This window comes from Clytia hemisphaerica, unplaced genomic scaffold (genome assembly GCF_902728285.1).
Source record: "Clytia hemisphaerica strain Z4C2 unplaced genomic scaffold, Clytia hemisphaerica genome assembly, whole genome shotgun sequence".
Taxonomy (NCBI): domain Eukaryota; kingdom Metazoa; phylum Cnidaria; class Hydrozoa; order Leptothecata; family Clytiidae; genus Clytia; species Clytia hemisphaerica.
In genome coordinates, this window is record NW_027103979.1 from 276,079 (window position 1) to 299,774 (window position 23,696).

Sequence of the window (23,696 nt, forward strand, 5' to 3'; positions counted from 1 at the left end):
TGTTATTAGTGATGATAGGACCCCAAAAAGTTCTTTTCCCAAAATTCTAGCTGTTGTAGGGGCCGGTTAGGAGCAAATTTTAGCATTTGCATGTGTTTCGGAAAATGATCTAAATCAGAGCTAAAAACCCAGGAAGTTGTCTATCTGACCAATGATTTTCATAGAGGAATGGCAATTAAATCAGCCTATTGTTAAAAGGCCCACATTTTCCTATCGTCGGGCCCTTTTTAGAGCACTTTTTTAGCACCTATTTTCCCATTGACAATAAGTGCCAAAACACCAAATTAAAAGGCTTGATAGGGTATAAGACTTCCATAGCTTCTTTTGAAATAGTTGAATAGTCAAGTTATTAACACCAATATAACAATTGAGCTGTTAAAAGGCCCGTTTGGAGCTAAATTTAGCATTTTTCCACTGAAAATACTGCAGCAGAATTACTAGTATGTTTCTAAACACCTAATTAAAAGGCTGGAGTGGGTGTAAAACCTTCATAACTTCCTTTGAAATAGTTTAATAATCAAGTTATTAACACCAATAAAACATTTTAGCTGTTAAAGGGCCCGTTTGGAGCTAAATTTAGCATTTTCCACTGGAAATACTGCAATTTATTCTGCTTCTCTTACTAAAATTAACTTTACACCTAGTCTAATTTTTGCTAAATTCAGCTCATTTTGAGACCTAGGAACATAAAGTAACCTCATGAAGATCTTTCAATTGTGTATCAAACAGTAATGATAACTTATTTGATGTTCAAAACCTTTTCAGGGTCCAGAATGGAGCAAATATTTAACATTTTCCGTTAAAATGCTAAAATACTGCTCGTTTTTGGTCCATTTAACTATGACAAAGATCACAAAAAAGACTTATTAAGCTTCATGAATGATCCAAGCATCAAATATCGCCTAAATGAGCTATGAAATAACAATAACCTTCGGGTAATCAAATTTTAGCATAAAAACATGGCCTTCAAGAACTCTAAGTCCACTCTATGCTAAATTTTTGCTCGTAAAAGGACCCTAGAATGCTTTATATCGGCCAAATTTGTTTTTTCTATCTTTTTGAATGCCTCAAGTATACATAATATCAATATCATAGTTCTTTTGTGTTTATCCTAACTGTGCTAGTTGATTAAAAAAAAGCCACACCCAATGCTAAAGACATGCTCATAATGGGACCATACAACCATTTTTAGTGATTGCTTATGTTGGTATATTGATCTTATAAGGTATAAAAAGGCATGTGCAAAGTATTAGAGTCATAGCAGAAAAATTGAGAGAGATACAAGCCTCTAAATCCAAATGCTAAGTATTTGCTCCCACTAAAATGCTAAGTATTGGCTCATTCTTGGACCGCACTTTGTTGAAGCATAAGTCATGAAATATTTAAGCTTTAGAAAAAATTCCTTTAAATTTTTAAAGTTCATCTTTTCCACGCAACCATCATCAGGGCATAATTTCAGTTCATTCATTATATTAGAAATGAATGGTGATTTACCAAGACCCCTGAAAACGAAACAATTAAAAAACATGTCCTTATAGAGATCAGACTCTTACCCATTATTGGACTTCTGTTGCTTGAACCAAGTTGTAAATGTAAAATTTGAGGTGTCAGAAACAGAACTATATGATATAAAACCATTGTCTGTAAAGCTCCAAGAAGTACTTCTTATGTCTTTATCATATGGCTGTCGCGATGAGGAAATAAACACACCATTTGACCGCTGTGCCTTATCAAGATCTATGTAGGTAGGTAGTGAGGTCCCACATGTTAAGCAACAATTTAAAAGACAAGTCCTTTGCGTACAACTTGACGTACTTGAGTCTTCAACTGTTGAAATACAATAAGTCATCTGGTTGTTATTCAAACCACAAGTTGAAGAGGTCTTAATATCTGTAAAACTAGATAAATCTTTGATCGCTGGGAAAAGACCTTTCAGCTGTTGTCCATTGGTTACTCCAAAAAATTGTATAAAAAAAACAAAAACCATACAAAATTTCATATCAAAAGCTTGTGGAAAACCAAAACAAAAACACACAATGTGGTGGAAAGTCTTCTTGTTTGTCTTGGATAAATTTTTCCTTCTGAACTTCCATGGTACAATATCGAATTTAGATGATCCTCTAAACTCATCCATTCTTATCATTAAATCAGTCCAGATTTATAAAATAGCTGCTGACATCTTCATTTTCAATTTCGGTTGACTGGTTGAGTTATAACGAGATTCTATAAACAGTTGCTGTGATTACCCCTTTCTGTAACGAAAGAACATTCAACTTTTAAGCCATGTGCTTTTTACTGTTAACCTCTAACTAAATTTCTAGATTACGTGTTAAAACAAACTGTTAATATAATAAACCAGAAAAGTCTCATAAAGTAGTTATATCAGATTAGATAAAAGATTTAGCACTATATTACAAAATCTTGAGTGGAAAGCAGCTGCTTTTGACAACGATTGAAATGAAATCTGATTCACCCCTCGCGTTTTTTTGTTTACTTTTCGAAAATTCAAAATGGTAGACTTGTTCAATATCGAAAGTGAAAATAAAAAGGATTTTGCGACAATGTGAAACAAAGACTTGACCGGTGTCACAGTAAAATATTACTCCCCAAAATTTATACTCTCCAGTCATTATTTACTAGGAAATAATTACTCCCCAGTAATCTTTTCCCAGGAAATTATTACTTCCGGGAGTATAAATTTACGCAAAAATAATGACTCCCTTCGGGAAATTTTTACTCCCCTGATAGTATACCAAAAACTGGCATATATCACGATCAATATTCGGTTTCCTAATCCTTTTTTTCCTGTTTATCATGAATAAATAACAAAAACAATATGGAAACTTTTACTGTTATTTTGACATTTAAATTGAATTTAAACTTTTTTCTTGAGTGCGATTTGCTTGGGTTAGAAAATTGAGAGACATTTCAAAAACCTGGCTGACACTGCAACACTGTTTTCTTTATTTTGAAATAATTCTTGAAATTTAGTTCAAAAAATTCTTGTTCGTAGAGCTTTTTCTTGGCCCAATAAAAATTCTAATAAAAAGGCATCTTTCTTGACTATACTGATTTCGAACCCCCCCCCGTTTATTCAAACCCCCCCCCCCCCCGGCTATTATATTTTACAGAAATTTCGGACCCCCTCCCCCTTTTATATTTGGACCCCTTTATTATTCGGGTCCTTAGAGTAGAATATTTCAAAAGGAAAATGAAGATAAAAAATCGCTACAATGGGGATAGCATTCTTCGATTTTTCCCCGAACGGATGAAAATAATCTTGGCGTCACCAGGGGTACAGTTCAACGGGATGGGTGGGGGTAACAACGGGTCACTTTAACTTGTAGATGATTTTATGGCTAGGTTTTCTTTTACAGCAACCACAACAATAAAGTTTATGGATTACAGTATGCATACATTTTTAAAACGTCTCTACTTAGCAAGTGACTTCATTGATTGGAATGTCCAAATCGAATGTTTAATTCAAATATGCAATAGCCGGAATTCACCAGGGAGTCATAATTTACTGGAAAAATAACACTCCCCCCTATTAGAGCAAATAAATTTGCAATTTGAAGGGGAGTAATTTTTTCCACGGGAGAGTAATAATTTCTCAGGTAATTATTACTCCGGGGGTCATTTTTTCCCGGGAAATTATAACTGAGGGAGTGATTTTTTCCGGGGAGTAAAGATTTACGGTTACACCGGTAAAGCGAAAAAGTAAAATCTTCTTTTTTCGCTCACAAAAAAAAATCTTGTATTAGAAATTACCAAAGAGAGGAGCTTTAGATTTGAGTTATGTCCTTTAAAGTTGCATAGCGGTAGTGTAGTGATAGTTTGTATATATGAACAACACCACTGCTACCACCGTTCTCCCTTTCCAACTTCCAACTCTTAACTAGTCTGAATCGCAGACCTCTATAGATATACTTCCTATATAAGAAACTTTTTTCGCTAGAGGATGAGCAGAAGCCTAACTCTCAACATGCCTGACCTTAGAAATCACAAATAAGTCGCATCTCAATTTTGAAAAAAAGAAGAAGAAAAACTGAAATATGAGTAATTTATGCGGTACTTCCCAATGACCGCACCCCTTAACGTATATTTATATATATTCCAGGTTTTCGAAGCATTTCGATATAGAGAATAGGTTGGAGCGGGACGAGATGGAGTTTTTACAAGCTCCTATATTTGATTTGGTTAGTCGTTAACCAGTAATAAAACAATTTTGTTACTCTTTCAAAGAACGCGCCATTTTTATTACTTCAAATGACCAATTATTGCCCCCGCAGGAGCGTAGCGACGAGGAGGCACTCATAGTTTCACGCATAGATATTGGACTGGAATCTCAAAATTTTGCGAATTGTTTTGTTGTTGTTGTTGTTGTTGTCGCGTAAGCATATCCGTAGTTAGTCTCTTCCGTAAATGTTCGGTTTTTTTCCGGGACGGCAGTATACATATTTTCATATTACGTTATATGGTATTATCATTATTACATATTACAATTTTAGTTTTGATTTAGCTTTGAAAAGCTGAAGCGAGTGTTATAAATGCAAATCAAAACAGTGTATGATATAACACGAATTACAATATTACTTGTCCAAATCAAAACAAACAAAATGGCAGACTGGTTATGATGATGATGAGCTGATTCATTGACTAGAAAAAGTGTTTTGTATGTCAAATTTTGTTTCTTGTCTTTGAAACTGAATACTAACTACTGTAATTTAGTCAGAAGCTCGCTTCAGCAATGATTTCAATTTTTTTTCCAGAATCTTTAAAGAAATTTGCTTAAGTTTTCAAATGTACATTTTTGATATTTTTGTTCAAACTCTAATTTATTTTTGTCTGTCATTTCATTGAGAACTAGCTTTATTGTTTATAGGGCTTCTTGAGCTTTAAATACCATCATATGGTCGTAACTCGAGAAAGTCCTTCTTAACTTAGTAAAACAACTGGCAAAGTACAAAAAAGATGAATGTACGCATATGTAAAGTTGAATCCAAACGTGGTTGACTTTTTCTTTTGGTCTTCAAAATAATTTACCTCACTTAGAAGTGTTTTTACGTCTTTTCAGTGTGGTAAATCTTTTTCAAAAACCTGAAAAAAGTTTGTTTACTCGTTAAACTTTACATGCGCACGTTAAACTTTTTCATGCAGTTGTGATAGCCTAAATAACTTCTGCTCCAGTGGTTTGGTGAAATAGCTCCAAATTCTGGCTTTCTAAGTTAGGAGAGACCTTCCCGAAGGCATTTAACAGTGGTTAGACTAGGTACACAGACAGTCATACAGAAACACCATAAAGGGAAAGTATATCGCTAGCTATAAACTCAAAAAGTCTAGCTTCCTGAAGGCACGTCTCTTCATTGTCTGCGCTGCGATCAGCTTGGAGAAAAGATTGCATCATGAAAAAGGACTATGCACTTGAAAAGAAATTTAGGCGCATTTTAACTTTTCTCGGCTGTAACGTCTGAATGAACCACAATGGCATTCCTTTACTTTTCTTTTGACCAACAACATAGAAGATTTTGCTTAAGAAGTGCAATCACAGCGTACGCTAGTGAAGCCCGGGCCTTAACTAGGATAAGTGAGTTTCTATTTCCCCCAACTTAAGATGGCGCAGAACTTTTTGATAAATTTTGTACGCAGTATCCTCTTGACTATTGTTTATTAGGCAAAGTAGCAATAGAGAAATGTTGAAATATAGCAGCCAATGAAAAAATACAAGCTATTTCTGATTGGTTACCTTGTGGATTTATTCACTGCGTATGTTCATATATTTCGCGTACAATCTAAGATGTCTGCGACATTAATCAGTCAATCATGACTAGGAGAAAAAACAAACAAACAGGAGATGTGAAAATCAGTAAGATAATGATACCATAACTTTTTAAATATATTTTTGAGAGGCTTTTCCAGCTTTTCCTTAAATTTTATTAAGTTATCAAGCTGCATGAATTCTTCAAGTATGTATTTTTTTATAATGGAATATAATTTTTTTTCAAGGAAACGCCTCAATCAATCAATCAATCAATCAATCAATCAATCAATCAATCAATCAATCAATCAATCAATCAATCAATCAATCAACCAATCAATCAATAATTAAATCAATCAATTATTCCTGATTATTTTGTAATGTTTAATCTTTAAAGCATTAAAGCTTTATAAGTGCATGACATGATCTTTATGTGGGGGCATTTAGTGAAAGCTATGACTAGTTAAAGTAGCTTATAAAAACTCCATCTCATCTGGTTAGAGCATAGTCGGTCCGATGGTTCCATGATGGTAATATTCTTGCATATATTTTTTGGTCAGTTTCATCATAAATATTCTCAGAGTTCATTCATATAAAAACAACGTATACCGGGTAGTCAGTTGGTTTACAATTAATTTTTGAATTTATTAAACGAACATTATGCTTACAGCACCTGACCCCGAGAATGTAGTAAACCCCGAGAATGTAGGTTTCTCATTTTTTAGCATGGTAGCCCTAACGATAGTTCAACTTCATAAAAAGTTGTTTCAGAGCATACTGTTACATATTACTGATTATTCCTAGACATAAAATTTTAACTTGAATTGATTTTTTTCAGGCCAAAATCTGAATCGAAGTTGATTGGATACTACTCGAATTGAGACATTTTTTAAATAAATCCTCTCTAAATCGAAATCCATTGGAATTAAGTTATGATGATAGGGTATTTTCTTATTCCTAATGAACTAAGGAAATGTGAAAAATAGTCCATTTCAATATTTATTGTTCTAAGTTAGATATTTTAACGAAAATGTTTGACCTACCTTTTGGGGTTAGTTGACCTACAATTTGGGAGCCTTCATAACCCGACATAAAAAGTCTGTCAAATTATATAAAACTTTTTTGTTTTACTTTCATAACATGAAAGTATTACCTGAGAGATGATTAATGTTGGTATTTTAAGCTTTTACGACGTGTCTCAGACCCGCTGGGACCCCAGCCCAATCAGAAAAGTTTGGAACAATAGAATTTCTATCCCCATTGGGAATTTAGTAGAAATTTTTTTACCCGACGTGGGAAAAGTTCCAACGGGGCTGTGGGGCAGGGGTGTTGTTACATTATTCACATATTTTAACACAGAATCTTCAACCTACAAAATAAAAACAACTTTCTTGTCTCTTCTTTCCGTCCTTTCTTTTACTTTTCATGATTTGTAGCACGATAAAATTAATATCTTTGTAAATTTTTTGTCAGAGTAAATTTCGAAAGTATGAATTTCACTTAGAGAACAAAATTTCCGATGAATACTGAAATTTCGCTCTCAGCAACCGAATCTTTTCACCTACATTCTGGGGGTTAAAAAGCGAAAAAATCAAATTTTCAGAATAACAAAAGCTCTTTAGAATATTGTTTTGGCATAAAATATTTTTAAAATTTCCTGTTATAATTAATTCAATCGAAAAAATATCAACATTTTACTATTACTAGATTTAAAGCCATAAAACCAAACCTACATTCTGGGGGTTATAACGAAAATGGGAGTCAACTTCAAGGACCAAAAAAATTAGCCTATCTATCAAAAGTAATGAAACAAACCCCTGGGAAAGGATTTTGGGAGTTCAAAATTTCGTTTAAAACATTCAATATTTTTTTAAATGCAAATCTACATCTCTCAGGTCTGATTCAAATTTCACCTACATTCTCGGGGTCAGGTGCTGTAATGTTATTGTGGAAAGTTTTGAGAAAAAATGTGAATTTATGAATTCATAAATGAATTTATTTCAATCGTTTTGAAATATTATGAAGCAAAATGCTCTCTGAAAATAATTGACGTCAATTTTTGAACAACCCACTTTTGACCTCCAATTTTTAGAATCTTTTAACTTTTCGAAAAATTGTTTTCTGAGAATGAAATTTTGAGGGGTGCTCAGAGTTATGCTAAAGATTGCCTGTACCAAATTTCAAGTCAATAGACCCACAAAAACAAGCTACGTCAAAAAGTGAATTTTATGGACACTTTTTTTGGACTACCCGGTATAGTATTTTGTCTATTATAAGCTGTTTCTTCTACATTTCTTTGCTACAGGAAAGTACTTTACAGGGAATTGTTGGTGGGCCTAGTGTTGGAAAATAATTAAAGTGTCCACACTCTTTTGAGACAGACTTTAGAGAGATTAGAGAAATCAGTGTGAAATCGTTTGTTTCGCATAATGAAAATATTTCAGATAAAATTCCTAATTTTATAAATATAATGTACTGATGAAAATATAATGAAATCGTTTACAAGCATGGGTTTAAGACTTGAAATAATATCAGTTTTAAGATAGAGGAAAATATTTTTAAAGTAGTTGTATCACGACCAACGATTGAATTATTATATCATGTATAAAACAACTAAGGAATGTATGAAGCGAGGGTGATGATGAAAAGATCTAATGGAAGAGATATTTTAATGACCAGAATAAAAAACTTAAATTTTAATAAAATAATATTCTTAAAAACTAATACATTAATTAATTAACCTGAAAATAAAAATCATTATTTTGATCAGAAAATTCCTAATTATTAGACGACACAGCCAATTTTTTCAAATGGTCCATAAATACTTGTAAACTGACGTCATCAGTCAAAATGGCAGATGCATCACCGCTACCACCCATCATGTATTGATTGTTGTGTGTTTGAGAAGGATTGACACGTGACAGCAAGAAACGAGCCTGAAGAAAGAAAAATAATCCAATAGTTAAATTGATAAAAATATCATCTTGTTATCTTTTGGCCGAAAGTTGTAAAATCTTTCACAAAATCTGCCTTACACTTGAAGTCGAAGCAATTTACATCTAAAGTTTCCACTAAAATAAGTTCTGAATCTAATAAGAATCCTATACAAAAAATGTTATCACTATCTGTTAAGTTCGCTGTACCTGACTTCCACCTTTCTTTGTTTGCACATAACGCGGGACGGGGAAACGATTTTGTAAGATCTCTTGTGCATCATCGGCGGGCGCTTGAAGAAGTTGGCGGAAATTCTCGTGCGCTGGATCTTCGTGATAATTTTCTCGTTTCCATGCGTCAATTGTCTGGTGAATAAACGAAGAAGAAAGGTTTTAAAGATGTCTACCCGTCTATTGGGCTGTTCCAGAAAATGTCCGTACATGGGGAGGGGGGTTTAGGATATAGTGTCCGGGGGTAGTGAAAAATCTACAAAATTCGCCTTGTCTGGGGGTAAACTTGCTCTGTTTGGGGGGGGGGTAATTTTATTTGCCCATTGGTCAACTGATGCTTTCCCGGGGGGGGGGGGGGGTCAATTTCCAAAAAATATCCTAATCCCCCCCCCCATATTAAATTTTGTTCTGGAAACGACTTTTAAGTAAAGACCTTTGATTTCCACTATGGAAAACAATGAAATTAAAGTGTTTATAAATATAAATAAATATAAATAAACCCATTATTCAGTCTGGTCAACTGAATAGTATAGATGGATTAAGCTCTCTTGTTGTTGTTTCTAAGAGCGATCTATTGTCTTCTAAATAACTCTGCGGACACTGCAGTTGGTGGTTCAAGCCCACCCGGAGACGCGTTGCAATAGGGGACGGATAGTTTGTGGAAATTCAGAAATGTCAATTATTCGATTTCTGAAACAGGGCTCAACAGTGAACTTGTTAAAGCCATTGACCTTTTACATAGTTATAATGTATGTTGATTCAGCAGATTGAAATAAATAGAATCTTTTGTAATGAATAAAGAAAGATGTGGAGCAAGATTTTTTTCTTCCTTTTATTTATTGTTAAGTCTTGTTGCAGTGCAAAATAAACGAATCTCACCTCTCCATAATAAATGCAGACTAAGAAGTAAGTGTCCAATAATAAGATAGTGTCCGGTTGGATACTACTTGAATCCAGGAGAACAGGTTCTGGTGGACCATGGAACGAATAAGAATATAGGATGGGTTGAATCATGATAAGAGAATTTGTGACATCTTCGTTGTTCAACCAGTGCCGGTAAAAAGATGTTTCGTCCGGACTGTTGTTGAAGTATTGTAAGAATTGTGAGCGACGCAAATGGAACATAAACTACAAAACAAAAGAAAGAGAGGGAAGATAAATAATAGGAAAGCTTTCTAGGCTAGTAATGGTGCATTTCAAATCTGATGAGCGATTTTAGTAAGGTTGGGCTTCCCAAATGACTCAGTTTTGCTTATGACAAATTATTCTTTTTTTTGTATTCTGGTCCCTAAAGTATTGACCAAAAAGAAAACTTCAAACAGTCACTGACTAAATTAAAAAATTCAGACATTTTGCTATTCTGTCCATAGCTAAATGTTTCAAAAGTTATTGTATAAAAATGAGTAAAATCTAAAAGGCATTTTACACAAAATCCTCAAAATAAAAGACGCTCTAGAAGATTTCAAGACCTCAGCTGAAAATGAAATCGTTTAAACCTTACCTGTGGGTAAAGTGAGAAGTTTTCAGCTAATCTTAACGAATTCGGGTCATCTTTGTTGTACTCGCCGACTTTCTGAACACATCGGATCAACATACGATCCAGCCATCGCAGGATATCCTGAGCATTATCGTCCGTCTCGCAACGGTGTGTGGCGACACGCGCCATGAGGACCGCTGACGCCTCCTAATAATAACAATAATAATAATTGTTTGTTTCTGCTTCCAAAATTTATATTCAGTGGTCAAAATTCGCCGAATTTCAAGAATATTGTGATAATTTACTGTGTAAAACCAATTTGCTGTCTCGATAAATACCTTGGTAAATAATATTGGTATTTATCGAGACGGCAGATTGGTTTTACACAGTAAATTATCACTATATTCTTGAAATTCGGTGAATTATGCAGAATTTTGAGCCTCTTTATATCCGTGTTTGAGATGGTTTGTTTCAGCTTCTAAAATTTCTATTGGGCTCCTCAGATGAAAATATTGTATAATATACATGTGCTACGTCTAAAAAGATTTTTGTCGTGTAAAGTTATACAGCATATGAAATCTAAGTCCTGCTAGTGAAATGTAGTCGATTCGAAAGTTGAGACGAAGACTTAAAAAACTTATCTATTTGTATACTACGGGTATGGTGTAGGAAGGGTAGTAAGGTGTACCTGATCAAAACTAGGAGCTACGTAGTGTAAATTGGACGAGTCCACCCAGTTACGGGCACACGTTGTGACGCGGACACGGCGTTGGCCACTCGAGTGTTGGTATTGCGTTATGAATTGGATGCAGCCACGACCGCCTTGAGGAACTGGCGCAGTATGCTGTAAAAAATATTGAAAAATATTGCATTCGGGTCCGTAAAATACACACATACAAGTAAATTCGTTCGAAAAATTTAGACATAACACTATAAGAGTATATATGTTTGATTGTGCCTCGAAGTTGACCTTCTCCCGGTCTCGAGCTAAATAAATTAAACAAAATCAAATTTAAATATACTATCCAAATGAAGAGCACAAAGGAAGATAATAGGTTTCGAATTCAAGTATAGCCTAAAGATAAATTAAGTGACAAAGTTATAATAGGAAAAAGCTTTTTCGGTTAAAATTGCAACATAATTTCCTAACTTACTTGATTGGCTACATCAAAAAAGATGGCGTAAGTTGTGTTGGGATCCAAAGCACTGACTTTCCAAGCCGTTGTTCCTCCAATACCGATTTCCTGCGAAAAGAACACAGAATAAAGTTTAGAGACGGGGGTTTGTTTTATGATTTAGAAACAATGGCCTAATCGATCTCATTCTCAGCAGCTTATATTGACTATAATTCATGTTTATTGGGAAGCTTATATACCTGAAAGGAAGAAGTTTTGGGTTCCAGTATATTTCTGGCTAAAAATTCGCTATTAAATAAGCATTAAACATCTTTTTAGGCCTGCGGATTGAGAATGTATGGAATAAAGATTAGATTTGGCTGGATATGGCGGGGACTTAATTAGGCTGATTTCGGATTTAAGGTAAATCCGCCAGTTTTTCTTTCCGCCATAATTTCTTGTTCATATAAGGAAGTTATTCACGAAGGGTGCGAGAAACTTAAAATACTAACTGTTTCAGAGATATTTCCACCTTTTCTTTCCAAAGAAACACAATTACCGACACAACCAGATACTTTCAGCTCTTTTGAGGTCTGCAATGAAAAATAACTTTAAAAATAAATGTAATTTGTTTTTTTACCTGTCATCGCTTATTATTTAACAAAAACTAGACTAAAAAAGAGAGATTGAAAAAAAAATGTTATTCCCTGTAAAAGAACTATTGAAATAGATGAAAGTTCAAAATATAGAGTATTAACATAAAGGTCAAGCGGATAGTTTACCTTAACTTCGAAGCTGGCATTGTAAGCGGTTTTAAACTCATCATTGGCGTCTTTAGCGAAGACACGTTGGAATGTCTGTTTGAACAAAGCTGAATCGAAGACATCACCCATAAACATGTAGCCACTAGAAGAAGAAGGCAATATGTTAATATATCAATGATGGTCGATTGTTAGGCTGCTGATATTCTCTTACGAGTCGTGCTATGTAGCTTTTACATGTAGCTCAATAACATCCGTAATTTCGGCTATGGACTATATCATGTAATATTATACAGCATATACAAGCCCTGTTAAACTGGTAGATGTCCTGAAGCTTGAGGCGAAAGTTCGAATGAAGAAATTTCTCTTAAACCGAATATTTAAGAGTATCATAACATGCGAAATGCTCCGATAACCTTGATGGAAAAAGAGCCGGCATTAAATTAAGTTCAAACACTAGAGTATTCCAAATACTCCTTTGATCTGCTTTGATAAGAAGAGGGGCTGAAGTCTTACCCAGTATTGTTGACACAGCTTTTCATTTCTTTGAGGCCAACCTGATCCAAAGCGCACGCAAAGATGTCCACAGTGTGACCATTGTTAGCGACACGAGTAGCTAGAGCCTCATAATGTCTTGTGGCTTTCTTCATATGTGGAGTGTTGTCAGTTTCGATGTCGTGATACGAACGAATGACGTTCTTTAATTCGTGGTCAATGACCATACCTGGTCCCTATAATACATAAAAAGAAGATATTTAAAGGGGAACTCAACAAATTTTGGATTTTTTTGTTTTTATCCTGAAATGGTTTGTTTCAACGATAAATTTCAAAATTTCAAGGTTGCAACTCCTTTCACTCATAAAATTTGTTTAATGAGCTTTTAAAAAGAGGCTCCCATCCTGTCCCATCTACTAAAATGAAATTGTTTATTTAGAGGTTCTGTTTTTAAAATAAGAGTGATATTGTTTGATTACTCATCAATTTTAATTACAAAGCTTAATTTCACATTGAAGTGACACGGATGTGATTCAAGATTGGTCAAAAAGAGGAAAAGAAAAATATTTTTTGTTTATTCAGTATAATATAATAAAAGGGAGGCACTGTCCTGATATGAAATATGTGTCTGATATGAAACGGGAACACGTATGTAGAAATAAGAAATAAAACCTTTAATTTAGATTAATTCATTTTAACAAGCCAATAATAATTAAAATAAATCTTGTTAGTTAGGACATATTTTAAGGTTGACATTTAAAAATAAGAGGGAAGCTCATAATTTAGATACTCTAGGTTCAACAATTGCGATAAAGGATGTCTTCAAACGTTAACTTGATAAATTCCTGTGTACTGCCCCTTATGAACCTCTCGTTTAAGGTTGGTTACATTGGCCTCAGAAGAGCAGAATCAAAAATAGTTGCAGTCAGGGCAGGTCAGGGCACATCCTTACATCCTTGAGAAAAATCTGTTTCAAGTAATCTTCAAAAGTAAGTATTTAATTATCATTAACTATGGTATTGTCAAAACTTTTTCATCCTATAGTAAATGGGTGTTTGATATAAAACTCAATGTTATGAAAAGTACCTGAGTACACGGCCCTCCAACAAACATCAATATCCTTGCCCCAGTGTTGGGATAACAACACTGAAAATTGAAACGATGAAAATAATGACTTATTAGATGAACACTATTTGCAAGAAAACTTTCTTAAAAAAATATAGAAGTTACAAATAACAGTTGAGTTTCCATAAATCAGACATGCACAGATAATTGAAATTGTTCCAGTTATTGAGAATTCGAATTATATAAACTTGTCCATTCTTTACTGAGAACCTTGTAAGAGATACAAAGGAAACTCTACTGTAGAAATATTCCTTAAACATTTTAGAATCGGAATCATCCATAACTTTTCTCTTCCTTTCTTAATGAAATGGAAAATGAAGACGCTTACCTCGAGCAAGCTGACAGCAACAGAAAGAGCAGCCCCAGTTGAGCGGTATGGTCTACGGTCAGCAGGAACAGGCCACGGGTCAGTTTGCAACTCACCAAGAAGATCAGTCAAATCCATGTCACATTTATGAACTGGTTGTAAAAATCTGAAACAAACAGAAATTACTCTTGTAATTACTATTTGCTTACACCACCGTAAACCACTAAGGCACTTAAAAATTAACCATCTGAGGAAAAAGTCAATTTATTTGAAATTATTATTTTCACATATCCCTTTAGAGCTTCAGTGTGGCGTGCAGAAAACAATTACGATTTTGATGATCCAAAAAAAAAAACAGGTTTACATTTCTGCAATTGCCATCTCTCAAAAAACGTTTTTTAAAACACCCCCAAAAGAAAAGAAGGATTTTTTATTATTTACATACAATCTTGTAATATCATAATTTCATATGTAACAGAAAAGTATTTCATACCGATTGTGAACTTCTTGTTGCTGGGGAGCCATTGGTCCACGTCCCTGTTGTTGTGTCTGTTGTTGTGTTCTTGAAGATGCACCAAGACCAAGCATATCCTGGAATAAAAATAACAGAATTTTGATCTTTAAAAGATGAGTATAGTAATCAAAAAAATCTCTTATTCCTTGATGATATGATAATTGTGAAATTAAGGACAAAATGAAATAGTTTTTCCAAAATTATTCCTCACAGGACAAATAAACTAATCACGTTGAATATTCATACCTGTAATTGCTTAGCTGTAATGTCTTTATTTCCACGGAAAACATAGCTTTTTGAGATTCCCTCACATCCAAGCTCGTGAACGTTGACCATCTTGCCAAAAGTGATCAGACCAACTAGTGCATTTGGAGGCATCAAACTCAGGGACATTTGAAGAGATTCTTTCAACGCATTCAGATCTTCTTCATCAAGGCAGGTGTCAACAACCAAAAGAAAAACTAGAGGACTTGTTGTTTGTTTCTGTAGTGATGAAAATACAAATTTAAAATATGTCCGTTAAAATTTAGAGAACTTAATAAAAAATAGATTATAAATTTATCCATCGTTCAGAGTTTTTCTAAATTTTCCTTGTCTAAAAGCTTGAAAAATATTACCAAAAAGCTGAACTTGAAAAACATATCTTATATTGTACCTAAGAGAATATAAACTATATTAAAGATTGAATTGATGTTTATATAATAATGTAACAAATACATTGGAATCTGTATCTAAAAGACCGGTAAGTCTAAAATTCCAAAAACAGTCACAAACATTGTGTAAAGAAGGATATAGTATACTCAAGTACAGTCTTTCTTTCTTTTAAGGCTTTTTATCAAGTAATGATTTCTTTCCAAATAAGTTTCAATTCAAAATTACCTGTAAAGTGTATTCAATGGTTGAGTATTGAGGAATGATTTCAGCAGGTTGATGTTGTTCACTGATTCCAGCATAGTGAGGCGGAAACTAAAAAATAGTAATGAACACATTGTGAACTTCTTCTCATTTTATTACCTTTCTAAATTTTCAAGCTAAATTTGATCCGTATGTATATTCAAATATAATATGCAAAGTTCAAGCTTCCTCTCCATATATATAGTGAAGATATGTAATATCTGTCATTTTAGAAAAAGAAAAGTATTGATATATAAATAACTCAAACTGATAAAAACGAAAAAAGTTAAGAATATTTTTGTTAATTGTGTGTATTTACGATTTTTTTGGTATTTTTTATTTTTTAATCATTCCGAAACAGAGGGTAATTTAGCAAAAAGTTAAAGGGAATTTAAATAGTGGTATGTGAAAGAAAAACCTAATCCAAATAAAGATAGAAGAAAAGTAATAGTGGAGAAACAATGAATTGCAAAAAACTTTTTTGATAAACACACTTCCGTAAGTTCATCAAAATACATACAAAATGGGGACAAATACAAAAGCAAACACATCAAATAAAAAAAAAAAAAAAAAAAAAAAAAAAAATACATAAACAAAACAAAACCCGAAGTCCCAGACTTGTGACTGGCATAGTGACTTTCCACGTGTTTAAGGGCCCACACTCAGTCGCCTTCGGAAAACATAGTAAAAAGGAACTGACCAGCAGCTTCCAAATAAATAACAGACAACAAACAGACACTACAACAAAATACAGTACAAAAGGGCAGAAAGACACACTGTACCAACTATCCCACGTACACTACATATATACATATATACTCTCTCCAACGTTATTTAGAAAAAATAATTTTGAAATTTTAAGAATAGACTGATGCCAGTTCAGGCTGAGTTTAAATGATATAATTCTTTTTAGATAGGGGAAAATTTGCAAAGTGTGCATATACATTTCTTAACTCCCTATATATGCTTTTGAATTTCCCCTCAGAGCATACATACTTTTGAATGATCCTTTTTGAAAAGTTCCTTCAGAATGAGTTCTATGTCAACCCATTGAAGTAAAACAGAACAGATTATGTTAGCATGTAAGCATACTTACAGCATTCCTTTGGAAACAAAGATTGCAGATCCATGCCTTTGCATTGAAATCCACTTGGCTGAAGTGAGTAGAATAATAAATAAGTTGAAATGTGACTAATGCAAAACCTTTTTTTCCTAAAAATGTCCCTTATTCTAACCAGTTCTAACTAAATTCATGCCCTGTTAGGAAATATCTAGGTTCCTATAAATCTCCCCTTCTACTAGAAAAATTTTAAAAGTGCAATATAATTGCCTATTCATTGGCCAATAACTAAGGTCTATTTTAAATATAACACATTTAGATGAAAGTACTTACCAAAGCGGATTGAGAATGGCTCTACAATTTCCACGAGAACAGATGATGGGATCATAACAAATTGGTGGCAGGTCAGGTCTTTCTTTCAATGGGGTGTAAAGACAGCTCACAGGTACCACCTAATTAAAGAAAGAATTTAAAAAGAAAGATGAATGTGAATGAAAATACCTGACTTTGGTGACAAATACATGCATAACTGTTTATTGAATCTAGGTAACATACTACTAAACTGAAGACTTGAGCATTATAACAGAGGAAATAAAAAATCAATTATCTTCTTCTCAAGTTTCAACATTTTGAGGGAATGAAAGATTTATTTATTTTGAATTTTTTATCAAATCAGCTACCAGCTACCTTGTCTAATTCCAGCTACAATAACTTTGTGTGATACTGACATACCTTGTCTAATTCCGTCATAGCAACTATGTGGTATTTAAAATGTTTATAAATAAAACCTTCTGAATAAGCTTTAAAAAAATGACTTTAACAACTCATAACTTGGTTATATGTAGGAGAATAAGAGAGCACCCGTCTCCAAACAATTACAAATTAAACAGATTTTAAGCGCGTAATTTTCCGCGCAGGTGACGTCATGCGTTTCATCATGATGCTGCAAATTCGTTATTCTTCATTTTTGATGGAGGCAAGTTGGAAAAAAGTTGAAAATGGTACCAAGATTTAGCTCGTAAAAGCTGCCATTCATATTTACAAACAAGCCCCATACATGCTAGCTCTAAAGCTCTAAAACAGCATCTAATAACATGATAACCAGAATATGATTTTTCAATGGGAATCAAAACTATAAAGTGCACTTATAAACATCAATTTGTCAGATTTAACAAAATTAATAACGGTACTGTCATCATTGACAATCAAACAAACAATTTTCTGTCAAGAGTCTTGTAAACATTCCAACAACTTCCATCGAAATGATGTGCTGCAGCTAAGTCTACCATTTTAGTGTGCTGTCCGAGGATTGTGCCGAGTACTCTTGCAGAACGCTCGCAGAATGCCTGCGAGCTCCCGCGCAGGTGAAAAACTTTAATCTGCCAATCATTTTCTCAAGCGAAGAGACGCGAAGCGATTCTAGCTTAATGATAGTGCCACGGATCATCATCATAGGATAGTATTCAATTATCATTATCCCTTTGTTTTCATTTTTGGAACTTTTCAAAAAAAAGGAAAAATACAAAAGTTGTATTTTTAATTTTCGTCCCGCTCTTGCTTGAGTGCTTGCATTCAGCATTGGGTACAAAGTCCAAATATATGTTTCTCGCAACTTTTATATGAACATTTAGCGCTATACTGCCTTAACTTGCTATCAATTACAATTGAAGGTATAAGTAAATTTCTTTGATCATTGATTATTTTCTTTGTTTTGTTCGAAGCGACAATTTTTTAACAAAAAAATGAGCTCAAAATTGCACAGAAAGTGGTTGCAACTCTTTTTGTCCCACAGTGTTGTTTGACAATTTACCAATCTGCTGTCTAGCCAGTGTCCACAGTGTTTACCGCTGAAAAGCTAGGATTTTTTTTAGTAAAAACCAGAACGCTTTCAGCATACATAGAAAAAGGTTAGATGGGTCCAAAATTCACAGAAAAATGAAACATTTGGCTGGTTTGACGTTAACAAAAGTTGCGTGACTACTAGAGTCGCTAACACAATTCTGTTTCCATACTGATTGTTTTTCTTCTATTTTTTTATGTTTGACAATCGTTTATATACTATACTTACAGGGAAGCTAATAAAAGATACAACTTTTTTTAAATCCTTGAGATTGGTAGATATCATCTTTTACCCATTTTAGTATTTTTCTTTGATCTTTTATTGCCTCTTTCTTTTGCTTGCACCAATGGTTACAGGATTACAAGGTTACATAGTTACAAGGTTATACTGTTAAAATGAAAACGTTATCATCTCCTTAGTATCTGTGACTACATAAATGAAGAAAATCCCCTTATTTTGCGACTTGAGAATTGAGGTGGAGTATAGATCGCTTCGCAACCTGTCCAGCTTCGAAACATTGAAAAAAGCAAATTGGATGCCGATATCCTACATATACAAATGTTGATTACTGTGTGTGATGCACAGACTTTACCATCAACAAATTGATGAGCGCTTCAGATCAATGTTCACTTGTGATAATGATCAATTAACCTCTAGAAAACAGCAACTTTCTGTTGTGTGTGAGACAGGACTGAAATCCTTTTCACACCAGGCTGTAAAAATCTGGAATAGAATGCCAAATGAACCAACTGAAATTGAATGTCATAAGACTTTTAAAGTAAAACTATCTAAATTTAAAACGAAAAATTGCTTATTCTTTTGAATATAACTCTTACTGTAACTTGGTCTAATGTCGGCATCCCTCTAATTCCAACACCCTTTTTATCAGCTGAAATTGATAGAAAGGTTGAAATTGTTTTTCTTGGCTTAGTGGTCACAGAGGATTAATCATTTTTCAATCAGTGATTCAAGCTTTCATATTATTCCTGTCTTTAAAGAAGGGTGTCTGAATTAGAGGTGGGATGTCGATGTTAGACCAACTAACGGTATAATATTGATGATGATTTTATTTTTTATTAGATTCATCTATTAAACACTTAGGACATCTCACATTCAATCAATCTCAGACTGAGTCTTGTTATCACACAGCTCTCTCCACTATACTTAATATAACACCAAACCTTATCCCATCTCCTCAAGTTTTGCATGTATAAAAACACTTCGCCTTTGCAGTGGCTACTTATTTACTTTTTCGTTTTTTAGCCTGTAGGTCCACATCAGTTTTTACTGCCAATGTATATGGAATTGTATATAATAATATATATTGTATACAATTTTGTATATGGAACCTGACCTGCATTAACAAATAAATTAATAATAATTTTGGGTTTTTAGCGTCTCTACACATCTGTTAATCTTTTGATTTTTTAGTCTGATTTGAGGACGCAAAAATTATTTGGCGGCAATCAAAAATATGTTCCAATTCGGGTCCTAAAACATCTTCAAATCCAGTCGGTTGGTCTGTCGGCAGTAAATTTTGTCGGGTTTTTAAGATCTAGTAAATCCCAATGAATCAAGTCGGCAATCAACAGAATCTTATGCTGCCATCTTTAATTTGCCAAACTAAATGTGCGGCGCATGTGTTAACCTTAAAGCTGCCCTTATTTTCAGCCCCCATACCCCCTACCGCGTTGCTGAATTTTGACATGAAAACTTCAATAAGGGTACATGAAAAAACTTGAGCGAGACTCAATGTGGGTTTAAATTAAACAAAAAATAATGTAATGATTCAAAGACATGCTCCGTTGGCCCGTGTCCGCCATTATGGGAAAGATCAAAACCTGTGAACAGCACCCAAAAAAAAACGACGATTTTACCAACTTTCCGAATCGGGTTTTCCTGTAAATAAACAAACGGTCGGACGACCTGAACGCAACATATTTTTTATTGCCGCCTTTTACATTATTGATCAAAATTAATCTTAAATATGTTTTTAAAATTTAAACTTTTAGCTACAGTAGGGTGCGCACTCGTCGGGATTTTTGCGTGGAACAAGTCGAACATCAAAATTAGAACATTCCATCCATCATAACTTATCCTTAACAACTCTAAACTTGTTCATTCTTTTTTTTCAAATACTCAGAATTTATCAGAGAAAACAAAGAAAACAAGCAACATGCTGAATGGACCTACCTAATGATGAAAGTTAGATAGCAATGCGAAAAGAAAAATGAAAAAAATCAGTCAGAAAATGTAGCGTTTAGCGAAAATACACAACGCAATAAATTCATCATTGATTGTTGATGGGTTGTAGGGAAAAAATAAATAGGAAGTTCTCGTTGCAAAAATCAGTTTTATTGACAACTGAATCATGCTTGATGGTGAGCATTGTTATCAATAATGTTTTTGTTTGTGAAAAAAACATAGAATATAAGGAAAAAAATCCAATGAAAATCTGCAGAAAGAAACGGCGATTTCCGGCATTTTCAAACGGAAAAAATTTTTTCTCAAAAATCGAGCTCGGCCATGTTTTGGGCATTGCGAATACGCATCTTTCTGCAAAAAATCAGAAAAAACTAAAAATGAAAATTCGAGAAAATGTCAAAACACCGATTTTTCCGACATATTTCCGGCATTTTCGGCCGGAAAAAAATGTTTTCGAAAATCGGGCATTGTGACAATTTCGGTATTGACATTTTGCATCAGTGTGCAAAATTTCATGAAAAAATATAAAGTACAGCTCAAGAAATTCAAGAAATACCGTTTTTCCGGCGAAAATAGGCTTTGTTCCGGCGATTTTTAGAAAGTTCCGGCTTCAAAAATCAATTTTATTGAAAATTGAAACATGCTTGATGGTGGGCATTGCTATTAATAATGTTTTGAATGAATGAAAAAAACAACCAATTATATGGAAAAAGTCCAATGAAAATCCAGAAAAACGGCGATTTCCGGCATATTTTCGGCATTGTCGACCGGAAAAAAATTTTTCTCAAGAATCGGACTAGGTCATGTTTTGGGTATTGTTAATACGCATCTTTGAGCAAAAAATCAGAAAAAACTAATGATGAAATCTTGAGAAAATGCCAAAAAACCAGTTTTTCCGGCATATTTCCGCCATTTTCGGCCGGAAAATTTTTTTTTCGAAAATCGGGCTCCGTCACATTTTGGGCATTGCCATTTTGCATCATTGTGCAAAAAATTTGAAAAAACTAATGAGCCAATCTCGAGAAAAGCTGGTAACTAACGGACGGACGGACGGACAGACGGACAAAGGTTAATTTATAGGACCTCCACCCCACCGGGGTAGGTCCAAAAACCCCATCCCATTAACTACCTTCAATAAAAAGATATACCATTTATTACATCAAGGTGAAAAAATGGCGACTCGTAATTCGTGGCACCACCGTCTACCTTGACCACCATTTTTCAAATGGCTATCGCTATTGAGCTGGATTAGTTATAGACTCTCGGTTTTTTTTATAAAACGCGGGAAAGATAGTACTTTAGTTTGTCACATGGTAGCCTTTTCGATAATCTACGGGCCGTCTTTAAATCGAGAAAAAAGAAGAAATTTTGATTTTTTGGCACTTTCCTGAAATTTTTATCAGGACTACCATATATCGTTGGAAAGCTAAGGGTTTCAGCTTTTCATTGGTAAAATTTGTTTTTAGCTATCGTTTCCAGCTCATTAGCGATAGGCTAAAGTTTAACAGTCATCGGGCCGATTTTCAGACCGCGCCAGCAAAACTCTTCACGCCCGCCACACGGAAGACTAGATTTTATCCGCCATTTTTGGCGCGATTTTGGTTTCCGAAAATTATTTCTTGCTGGCGTGGTGTAAGGAGGCGATTCTTTGAAAAGGTGTTTTTTTTGTGGTTTGAAAATGAAACAACTTTGGAACTAATTAACCAATTTTAACAAATGACCCCTCATTTTTCTCACAAAGGTAAGGACTTTCAAATAAATTAGTTTGGTTTTCAAAATTTGAGGGGAAAATTTTGGCCTGACCACCCTAGCTACAGACATTGTTTTTTTATTTACATAATTCTTTGAAGCTCAAACCAATGCTCTTTCTCAAGTCCAATATACTTCTATTTCACGGCCTATTAATCCTACAATTTTGCACCAAATCTTCAAGAATTCCTTTGATTACTTTTTATACATTTGTAAATTATTTAATATTTTTTATACAGATCTCTTCATATATTTATAGTCTTATTCATTCTTTTTTAGTACAGTGTAGCTGGAACCTCGATATTCCAGGATTAGAAAAAGCTATACCTGTTATCTTTTTTCTTTAAAGAATCAACAAGCCATCAACATCGATAAATTCCACACATTTCCTCAGAAACTTTTAAAATTATCTGCCATTATGACTTTCTTGAAGTCGTTCCGAAATGAACCAATCGGGTTATGTATCGGAATTCCTATGGGAGTTCTTTTCCGAAATTTGTAAAATAGCTAAGTCGGCCAAAATACTTTTCCCGGGGGTTCGAGGGAAAAAGGAAAGTGATCGATATTCTTTGAAGGAAAAACGTCAGAAACAAATCCAAAGACCAAAAGATGTATTTTTGTTGTTGAGAATCGATCCTGTGAAGATGGAAAAATTTTTGCTTTGTGTTTTTTTCGGAACGCTGAAAAACTCTAATTTCGATCTTCCTTTAAGGTAAAGAGGTTGCGAGATTTGGGTTAGCAAGGCAAAAATTGCTAAAAAGCTGGTAGAATCGTAATCCTCAAAAATCAAAGTTCCAGCCTCACTGTAGTAGGTCCACTTCAGTCTTGTACGGGAAATGTTATATCGGATGGCCAAAAGTCACCTTCTTTTCTTTCCTATCTCTTATCCTATTTTTCTCTTTTCTGACTGTCTGAGTTTCTGAGACTTAGTTTCTCATTTCTGACTGAGTTTTCATACCTGTCAATCATCTGTCCATCAATTTCGACCAGTCTAATGTTCGCCCCGAGTGGGATTCGAATCACCACCAAAGAAAGATCTTCAGATTCGGAAGCCAGCGCTCTAACCGTTGAGCCATCGCCGCACAGCAAAAAACGCAATTCATAACATATTATACCGAACTGGCAAAGACGGGGGTAATATTATTATAATATGGGTAAAAGTACCCCTTTTTTAAACCTGACTGAAATTCGAGCCGTTACTAGCAACCCTGCGGGGCCCAAGGCGCCGAGTA

At 34.1% G+C, this 23,696-nt stretch overlaps 2 protein-coding genes across 2 annotated transcripts in view; both read right to left on the reverse strand.

Moving 5' to 3' along the window:
• The window catches only part of LOC136810877 (usherin-like), a 47,219-nt gene extending 44,965 nt beyond the window's left edge, over positions 1–2,254 (reverse strand). Inside the window, exon 1 of the mRNA XM_067067467.1 lies at positions 1,554–2,254. Within this exon, the coding sequence (XP_066923568.1) occupies positions 1,554–2,143 (590 nt within the window). The 5' untranslated portion in view covers positions 2,144–2,254. The remainder of the gene's footprint in view (positions 1–1,553) is intronic.
• A 6,193-nt stretch (positions 2,255–8,447) lies between these two features.
• Positions 8,448–17,122, reverse strand: LOC136810878 (protein transport protein Sec23A-like; the record flags this gene model as incomplete). Its single annotated transcript, XM_067067468.1, is given in 16 exon segments — positions 8,448–8,694; positions 8,902–9,057; positions 9,802–10,050; positions 10,424–10,606; positions 11,088–11,243; positions 11,554–11,643; positions 12,027–12,107; positions 12,297–12,420; positions 12,792–13,006; positions 13,857–13,916; positions 14,224–14,368; positions 14,696–14,793; positions 14,963–15,199; positions 15,596–15,682; positions 16,707–16,764; positions 17,004–17,122. Coding segments are annotated over 16 exon segments (2,217 nt in total), but the record flags the coding sequence as incomplete, so codon positions are not given.
• Between the last annotated feature and the right edge of the window lie 6,574 nt (positions 17,123–23,696).